A 9,571-nucleotide genomic window follows, 5' to 3' on the forward strand; every position below is an offset into this window, starting at 1 on the left:
ACTCACCTGCAACTGTTCCACAGTTTCCTTGTGAGCTTTCTCCATACTGTTCATCTTTGTCCTCAAGTTAGACTCTTGGTACTGGAAGTCTGCCTTCAGTTCTGTCAACTGAAAACACGAATGCTATGAAGATTCCTTGAACTGCTACAGTATATGGCTTCTAATCAATCTGTGAAATATTTATGGAAGCCTCAGGAATCTCAGGAAACACTGTATTTATTTACTATTGCAGTATTAACAGCTCAACACTTCAGAAGCACTTTGAAAAGTATCTCTATCTATTTCATATGAAGAAAACAACTGGACTTATGTAACTATGCTGTTTTGTATAAAGAAGGCTAAACCTCAGCAAAATCTTCAGTTACAACTCTCAGCTATATGGTATGGTAACATATGAAAAATGTTCCATACAAAGACAGCATAAAGGATTCTTTTGTGTCATTTTATGCTACAATTTGTCCTACACAGAAGTCTACATTCCAGAGTTTCACTGCTTCTCGATCCATAACAATGAATTAAACTGCGTTATTGGAAACATGTAATTTCAATTACTTAAGTTTTGTGTACAGTGTAGTACTGCTGCCACTGGGTCTCTGCTGAGACGGAGATCCAGGCAACATACACCGAGGCAGGTGTTTCTAAACTGTGATACATGCTTTTACCCAAGTGCTGAATGCATGTGTCAGCTGGGTGAACTAAGTTTGCTGTAAAAGGACATAGAAGTTTTAGGAATCACTTCTTCAAAAAGTTTAGTTCTTCAAAGCATCCCAGACTCACAGGGGTCTTCTGAACCTCTCCAGGCAATTCGGATTTATCAGGAAATGAAGACTCTTTGCTAGCAAAGATGCACGCCATAAGAAACCAGAGCCTGCACTCCTGAACTGATGCACTGAGACCGCTATTACTAACCTTAGTATGCGTCAGACCACACGTAGTGAAACAAAGTATTTAAAAGAACTTTCAATCAAATGGTCAACTGCAGGTACGTTGATACAATGGCATATTGTATCTCCTTGTACACAGACTGCTGTTCAAGGTGTGCACATACGGCCATTGTAGATTACAGGGGATCCAACACGAAGCCACACACCACATGCCACATATCAAAAAAACTAGTGGTAGTGTTGCACCACAGCAAAATACGCAACCAGATGAGCAAACACACTACCTGTGAACATTCAGCAAACTGTAATCTCCTCCTAATAAACAAGTTTCAGGGTTCCACAGTAATGCTTTGTTGTCTCACTAAGACTTCGTGCAGAAAGACAAACAAGGCTAATACTGCAAACAGTAAGCGCTGATAATGACATGGTTGACATCCTGACTCGTAACAAAAAATGATGAATGAGGATTGTCTGTAAAGCTGGTGTACTGAGTTGGTTTTTTTGCCATGTTATATATTTCAGAGGGGTTTTTTTTTGGAGCATTCCAAATCATTCAAATGCTGTCCCTGAACAAATCTTGAGACACAACCTTAACGGGAATCTTCCCCTGGTCTGGCTCAGGCTTTTACCCCAGTACATGTCTCCAAATTTACCATTTCACACACACACACATAAAACAAAAAACAAACAAACAAAAAAAAACCAAAAAACCAAAACAAACAAAAAACCTGCACTGCATCAATTTGTTGTAAATTTTTCAGCTACACAAATATTGTACAGTGTGTTCAGATTTTCTCCTCCCTTTAGCAGCTGCAGAAAGTAAGTGACATTCTGAAAGTGAGGAACGCATGCCTGAAGGAGTCTTTAAGTTCAAAGAACTCTGACGTCAAATAAACAGTTTTAGCAATGGGAATATTAAAATTATTAGATGTTTTCTCTATGGGAACAGCACAAAACAAGTCACTGCAGTGGTTATGCAGAAGCAGGTGACATTTTCTTACCTACCCTTTTGTTAGCTTTGCCCAATAGATTAAAAATAAAAAGAGATGTGAATTCCCTACTGACTCATGATCTTTTCCTGGCTTCATAAGAGATGGACCTAATGTTGACTGACATCTATTTAATCCAGGCTTTTCTTTTAGTCTCCAACCACCACAAAGACTGGACATCCTATACTACACTATGCTACCAATCTTATAAAACCAAAACATTTAATTTTCATACACTATAATGTAAATTTGGACGTAAACTTAACATTGCTATAGTTGCTTTAGTTTAAAACTAAATAAAAACTATGCTAAACTCAGAATGGTTACTACTTTTTGTCATGACTCAGTTTAGAACATGTAAAGCAGGCAAATCACTGTCTGGCATTTTATCCATGACCTATGGCATGCAGCCTGAGAAACAGGCAAACTTCTGGGTGGCTGAAGTGAGGCAAGATGAGTTCCTCTTTGACTTAGAGACAAAATATATTCATGACACAGAAGTCCCAAACTTGTTCTTTAAATGGTAAGATCTGATTAGTTGCTACATAAAACAATTGCATCCGATTTTTGTTTTATGTCACAGTTTTGGCACTGTTAGTCTACAAAACAGAAAACAAAATTATAAAGTTCTTATTAAGCAGGTGCAACTTTTACCTTTTTATCTTTCTCTAAAATAGTCTGATCTCTTTGCTGCAGAAGACGTTTAAGTGACATTACTTCTTCTTTCAGCTGACTTATGAGGACAAAGTTGTCAGTCCCTCCACTGTCTGCAGACTGATTTATAGAGCTACTAAAAGTAAAAAACAATAGTTACTTACAACATCAATAGCAAAAAAACCCAGTTTATTTTTTTATTATTTCAAATTAAATAATTAATAATTCCACAAACATCCTTAAGGACTAATGCAAAAAAAGTATGTACCTGACAGAAATGGATGCAACTGGCAAATTACCTTACTAATGGCACACATTACATACACCTGCAGAAATATAATTCAGTATTAGCTTTGAGGGGGACAAACACCTTTTGACTGAAGCAGCCACTTTTATTCCAACTATTTGGCCAGAGACAGAATGAAGATTCAGTCTCCCATATCAAGGTCCAAAAGAATTCTCTAGATACTGGGTCAGCTTAAAGCAGCAGGTTCAACCCTGCCATCTAATTGATAAAACACTGACGTCAGCAAATACCATTTGGTTGATAACTGTTGCCTTATACATAAGCTTTGTTTAATTTTGCTCCAAACAGCTTAAAAGCAGGAAAACAGTGCTAGTTTTCTGCTAATAAAGTCATTTAATTGACTGACAGCACTCAGATGCCACCCAATAATCCATCTGGCTAGACAATAGTTTCACCTCCCTCATTCTTCAGACAAAAGAAAAAAAAAAAAAGGCAACTGGCCACAAATCAGTGCTTTATTTGGTTGAAATGGCTCGGCTTTACAAAAATATAACTTTACCTATCTCCATTTGATGGCTTGGATTCCAGTTTGGGCTTTTTCTTTGGAGTTTCATTCTGAATAGCTGCAGAGGATTTATGGCTGAAATCAAACAAAATGTAAACCTAAAGCCTCATACTATGTAACTCTCTAATATCACCATTTGGTACATGTAAAATAACTAACTCATGCTCCTAGTTGGAATGCTAGAGACTAGCCAGAAATGCAAGAAAAAGGAAATTCTTTAAATTAAAACTGCAAGATAAATGAAAATTAATAAATAATATCATATTTACCTCTGTTTCCATAGTCCCTGATCTTGTTCTGGACTCAGATTGCTGATTCTGAAATATGTGAAATGTACTTGGTAACTGACCAAACACGCCATTATTTCTAAGTTTATGTGAATGGTATCTGTACTTGAAAAAAATCCCCCCACCTTTTTTTTTTTCCCCCTAATAAAGAAGTGAAAATTTACAAATTTTCAGCTGGACATCGATACTATCTGTCATATTCCTGATCACGCTTTACTACGTCAGGATGTTATAAAGGTATTTCTTGGCTAAATATCTATACTATTGTGAGTCACAAGGGGCAGACTTCAAGACTGATGGCTAAACCTTTTTGCTGATACCTCCTGATTTTTGTTAACTCTGTGTTGCTAATCTCATACTCAGCAAGCCAGTCTAAAGCAGCACTCCTGGGATTTCCATACTGCTGTATGAACATTGCCTGAAGTAGAGCTCATGTGGTGGCATAAGAGCAAAGTTAAGTTTTGGATCCTTGAAAATAACTATTTCTCAGGTGTAACAATTTGCTTTCTATCATCTCAAAAGCAGCTAATAAAGAGCACTGATATAGGAATAGTAGAATGTAGAAGACTGCACTGAGTGAAATAGTTCAAAGAATCTGTATTTTTACCTCACTGTCTCTATTGTCTGATCTTAACAATAAATGAAATGGACAGAGAAAGGGTCATATTGACTGGACCAGAAGCAATGGACCCATGGCAGCCTACAGAAAACAAAAGGTGGGAAACCAGGAACATTGTAATCTGTATAGAGATAGTTACAACTCTTGAGTATATCAGAAGATCTATTCTGTAGTAAAGAGCTAACTATTTTTTTATTTAATCCTTACTATACCTCTGCCATGTGCATTAAACTAGATTTAACTTGCTGTAACTTAATTTTTAGCACATTTGAAAGAATAGGAACAGTACAATAACTCTCTGCATGACAAGAATGATTTTTGTCTTCAAATTCCTAAAAACCCAAATCTTATTTTTCTCTTTTTTAAAGTGAAAGCATTTCTCTTTTCCTCATTCAAAATATGATTCCAATGTATTTTGCTTCTATCTTTCAGTCACACTTAGACAGGCAAGTTTCAGTCAAGATGAAAAACCATAAGCACTGGAAACACGGAGCTTAGAAGGAAGGTTTGTGTGTCTGAGACCAGGGTCATTACCATTTCAGCCACAGCATTTACTATCCAACACAAAATATAAGTAGCTCTAAAGTTATGCTGCCATAAGCCTACCAATGAAAATAAGAATTGTGACTACTATTATGGCAGCATAAAACCACAAATGAATTCTGGGGTTTATGACTAAATAAATTGGGTATGTATGTTAAGGTTAGTATGCTGTTGACTCCATGGCCACAGATGACATATTGAGAAAAGATGCAGAAGACGGGAAAAACTATGTCAAATGTTATCAGAGTGACACTGACTGAACTGACAGTCCTATGTCCCTAAGTCAGTATCACAGCCACCCACAAACTACCTATTCCAGCAAGATTTGATTATAAAAACTAGCAAAGAGATACAAACTGGTCCTAGACTGAAGATAATCCCACACTATTTCTTCTGCTTCTCCATTTACCGCGAGTATTTGTGCACAAACCAGTCAGGGTGAAGTAAGTCAGGGTGGGGATTCTGAATGAAGCAGCTGTACTGTACTCACTGCAAATACACACCTTTTATCCCAGGGTAACTGTGTGTAAAATAGCAATTATCACACAGCAGTTACCGCTTAGAAAGCCAAATCCAGTCTACCACTAAGTGACTTGTTTCTGTCGCCATTACGTGGGCTTTTTTTCTAGACTTGCTACCAATTTTAACATCAACTGCATTTTGCTAAACTCCCTTCATTCAAACTGGAAGAATACAAGGATTTTGACAGACCATGGAAGAACAACATTCTGCTACTGCTTCTGATGCCATGTTTCAAACAGCTTTTTATACTAACTTTGATCTTATCTCAGTACAAACAGAACACAGATGAAGAGCTACCAACAGTTACTTTAATTTTTGAAATACTTACTTATGATGACTGCTGCTGTGACGATGATGATGGTGGTGATGGTGGTGGTGTTTTGAATGATGCTGGTCTTTCTCAGTAAGAGATGAGGATGAGGAGTTAGAATGTGAAGATCCTAGGCTCTTCCTCTGTTCTTTTGTCTTCTGCAGCACTCTCTTGTAGGATAGCGTGCAGAGCCAGCACAACAACTTCCCATCAACCTTTTGGGAAATAATTCATAGCAGGGTTTATTTCCAAGTACATCTCCACTAGAGAGATTTGCAAGAAAAAATCGATTCATCTGTTATCTTTGGGAAAAACACAGACATCTCTTTGGTATGAAACATCACTACTGTACCTCCAAGGTATACACGTTATCTTTTAGTAAAGATTTTACTGAATCTTACCCCAGTTATTTTTGTAATTTAAAGTTATGATACAAAGAGTCCTAGCAAATGTTGGACTTGCTCTATGTCGCAGAAATGACAATGACTTTTTAAAAGGACAAATCTTTTTTAATTTAGACACCATGCACCCTCTCTCAACCCATTGTACTGCAGGTAGAATCAGGATGTCCAGCCAACATTTTACAGGTACCAAGTAAATTCTTCTGTAAAAACAGTATCATTCTTGGATTCAGTCAAGAGGCTTTTGAGGTCTTTTCCTCAGCACCTTCTGGAATGACAAAGTGGTACTCACCAAAGCTATTTAACAAAACAGAACACAAAGGGCTACTCAGAGCAGTCTACCTCTCTGGTGCCGTACTTTAGGCAAGACAAGCAAATCAGAAGAGGTAAAATGACAGATTCAAGTTATGGATGTAGGTAAGATCCAATGGCTGAGAAAATAAAAATAAAATAAATATCAAAGCACCAGGAACTGTTCAGCCACTTACTTTCTGTTCTCCAGCTACAATTACCTGCTTACACTTAAGCCTATTTTTAGAAAGAGTGATTTGATTTAATTTAAAGTAAGTTAGCTCAGTACCTAACATAACAATTGCCAAGTTACAAAATTTAATTTAAATATTGTAAAGCACAGCTCAGCAACTTAAACCTAATATCAGAGAACATTCCTGCTAGTCCTTCTCTTATGAAGAAGAAATACTGTGTATTGTCAGCCTAAGCCACCACAGATGTGGAACAAAGCCTACCTTCCTTCTTCCCTCCTCTTTTCGATCAAAAGCACATTGCTGTTTGCATTGCTCACATGTCTGAGGTGGGCCGTACTTCTTCTCTGAGTTGGTGCAACGCTGACATTTTGTGCCAATAAATGCTGCAATAATGTTACAATACTGACAAGGCTTGGGCTGAAAAAAGGGTAAGTTGAAATTAAGTCAATACATTTGCGTTTTCTGAAGGTATTTCAAATCAAACAATGATGCTTTGAAACTAGTAAGGCTTCATACAACCTATCTTAAAGAATTTTTTTCCTACTATTTCCATCTTCAGTACCAAACTTTTCCCCTAAAATGATGCTTTTTCAGTAGTTAAAACCAGTCTAGACTTTGCATGAAAATTCAGATGCATAATCAATAAAAGAAACACACACGACCATCTGATTACTCACCTCTACACCTGTTGTTTTCTTATTTTTTTTAATCTGATAGAATTTTCTCTCAGTTTCACTACGTTCCTAGAGAAATTACTTACAGAAACTTAAAATAAGAGTAATTAAGTCATTTTTTTAGAGTGGAAGTTTCTGAAGGCATCCCTCTTCCTTGCACACTCAGAGCTTCAATAACACTACAATTCCAAAATTAGTATCCTGACCCTCGCAATTCTGCAGGAAACTTAAAAAACAAAACAAACAAAAAACCACCACCAACAACCAAAAACCAACTTCAGGTATCACCAGGTCAGGTTATCAACTTTAATATCATATGCTCAACTAGACTAATAATACAGTCCTGGAAAACAAAATTGCTGTCAGTTTTCATAGGTTAGAAATGGCTGATTATCCTCAATGCAGTTATATTTTTGATGAACTACTTACAAAATCATTTTGGATCTGTCCTGCAATTCATTTTGCTACACTTTAAGTTTTTGAAAGTATTTCTTTGTTCAGTTTACATATACATTCACAAAGTGCCTGACTACATACTGACAGCTGTTACATTTCTCAAATAAGCTGAATTTCATCTATTATCGTTTATGTCAAGCCTGGAGAATTTATGCCCTTTTGTTCCACAATAAGATTATCTTGATACCTCCTACAAACTCGTATCGGCAGGGTGGCTCAGATACAATGTGTGTATTCACATAACAGAAAAATTCATTTTTCCAGCAGAACTGGAGCTGAAATTCAACATGAGAAAATGCAAAGTAACGTGAATGCAGAAAATACTCAAAATCTTTTCTACTTAATAGTTTAACATGATTACCACGCCTGTTTTTAAGACTTACATAATATAAAGTATGCAATATCACTCGATTTTCACATTTACCACCCACTAAGGACAGAGAGGGCTAACAGTCTTCCTGCCATCAAGTGTGTGCTTATGAGAGTACACAGGGAATAACTTCACATGTGTGAGGTGAAATAACTTTACTTTGTTACAAATCGCTACATTGAAATTATTCTTAATCTTTAAGCTACATATAACCCCAACGGATTTCAAGTTGAAAAAAAGAACTGTAACCCAAAGAGGAAATCAAGAGATGGAATGACATTTCCATCACTTTTCTGAATGGCAATCTCTGGGCTTATTTTTTTTCCCAAAAGACAATAAGATTAGTTGCAAGAGAAGGTTGTTTGTTTTTGGTTTTTTTTTTTTTTTCAGTTTAAAGCACAAATGAATTAACTTCAGCACTTAGAACCGAGAGCCTACTTACCGTTCCAAACTGCTTCACGTTTTGGGCACATTTCTTGCATATTGTGTTGGTTTTGCTAAAGAGATAAAACAGCACAAAGGTGAATTTAGCAACAAACACACACACCTTAATATTCTTTCCCACGCAATTACCAGTAAACAGAACCACATAATGGTTTGGGTTGGAAGGGATAGAATCATAGAATAGTTCGGGTTGGGAGGGACCTCTGGAGATCACCCAGGCCAACACCCCTGCCAAGGCAGAGTCACCTGGAGCAGGTGACACAGGAACGTGTCCTGGTGGGTTCTGAATGTCTCCAGAGAGGGAGCCTCCATCATGCCCCCGGGCAGCCTGTGCCAGTGCTGTGCCACCCTCAGTGTAAAGAAGTTCTGCCTCGTGATGAGAGCAAACTTATTGTGGTTTAGTTTACGGCCACTGCTCCCTGTCCTGCCGCCGGACACCGCCGAAAAGTGTGCGGCACCACCCTGCTGGCACCCGCCTCTCGGATATCGGTGTGCATTGACAAGATCCCCTCTCGGTCTTCCCTGCTCCCAACAGGCCCAGCTCCCGCGAAGGCGCTCGCACACCGTCCGACCCCGCCGTACCTCTCCTGCTGGAACTCGGAGCGGCAGTAGGTGCACTTCACGATGGGGTGGGCGATGCGACACTCCTGCGGGGGAAAGCACCGCGTTACTGCCCGGTCGGGCCGGTCCCGCACCTCCCCCGCCCGCCGCCCCGAACGGCCCCGACCGGGCCGCCGCGCCCCGCACCTTGCACAGCTGCTGGCCCTGAGAGAGCTCCTCGAACGGGTACCGCTGGTTGCACTTGGTGCACGCATAAAGCGCCGGGGCGGCCGCCGCGCCCGCCGCCGCCATCCGGCGGGGCGGACACGGGCGGGCCGAGGGAGGGGAATGGGGAGGTGCCGCCGGAGCGAGGGACGGAGCGGCCGCAGGGGCCGCCGAGGAGGAGCCGCCGCCCCCCACCCCGCTCCCGCTCCCGCCGCCGGTGTCGGAGCCGCGCTGGGCCCCGCGCGCCGCCCGCGTCCCCCCCTTGTGTCGGCGGCGGCGTCACCCGCGCGCGCCCCCCGCCCTTCCCTCCCTGCCTCCGCCCGCCCCGGGCCCGGGCTCGCGCTGCGCCCGCGCAG

The 9,571-nt window shown here is 40.1% G+C and overlaps 1 protein-coding gene across 9 annotated transcripts in view; it reads right to left on the reverse strand.

Moving 5' to 3' along the window:
• Window positions 1-9,366, reverse strand: part of FAM76B (family with sequence similarity 76 member B) — a 49,397-nt gene extending 40,031 nt beyond the window's left edge. For 6 of the 9 annotated variants that reach the window (XR_003571167.1, XM_027883272.1, XM_027883273.1 and 3 more), the window contains exons 1-9: window positions 9,198-9,366; window positions 9,033-9,097; window positions 8,449-8,503; window positions 6,768-6,923; window positions 5,639-5,835; window positions 3,609-3,656; window positions 3,334-3,414; window positions 2,528-2,660; window positions 7-108 (exon numbers count right to left, since the gene is read on the reverse strand). Coding sequence is in view for 8 of the 9 variants with exons in the window: in XM_027883272.1 (XP_027739073.1) it covers window positions 7-108; window positions 2,528-2,660; window positions 3,334-3,414; window positions 3,609-3,656; window positions 5,639-5,835; window positions 6,768-6,923; window positions 8,449-8,503; window positions 9,033-9,097; window positions 9,198-9,302 (942 nt within the window). In the remaining variant the exon portion in view is untranslated. The remainder of the gene's footprint in view (window positions 1-6; window positions 109-2,527; window positions 2,661-3,333; window positions 3,415-3,608; window positions 3,657-5,638; window positions 5,836-6,767; window positions 6,924-8,448; window positions 8,504-9,032; window positions 9,098-9,197) is intronic. The other 3 variants (XM_027883275.1, XM_027883276.1, XM_027883278.1) reach the window with 3 other exon arrangements.
• Window positions 9,367-9,571: the final 205 nt, after the last annotated feature.

Source organism: Empidonax traillii, unplaced genomic scaffold, assembly GCF_003031625.1.
Source record: "Empidonax traillii isolate 1590-97213 ecotype Southwest subspecies unplaced genomic scaffold, ASM303162v1 scaffold123:size1378231, whole genome shotgun sequence".
NCBI classification, from domain to species: domain Eukaryota; kingdom Metazoa; phylum Chordata; class Aves; order Passeriformes; family Tyrannidae; genus Empidonax; species Empidonax traillii.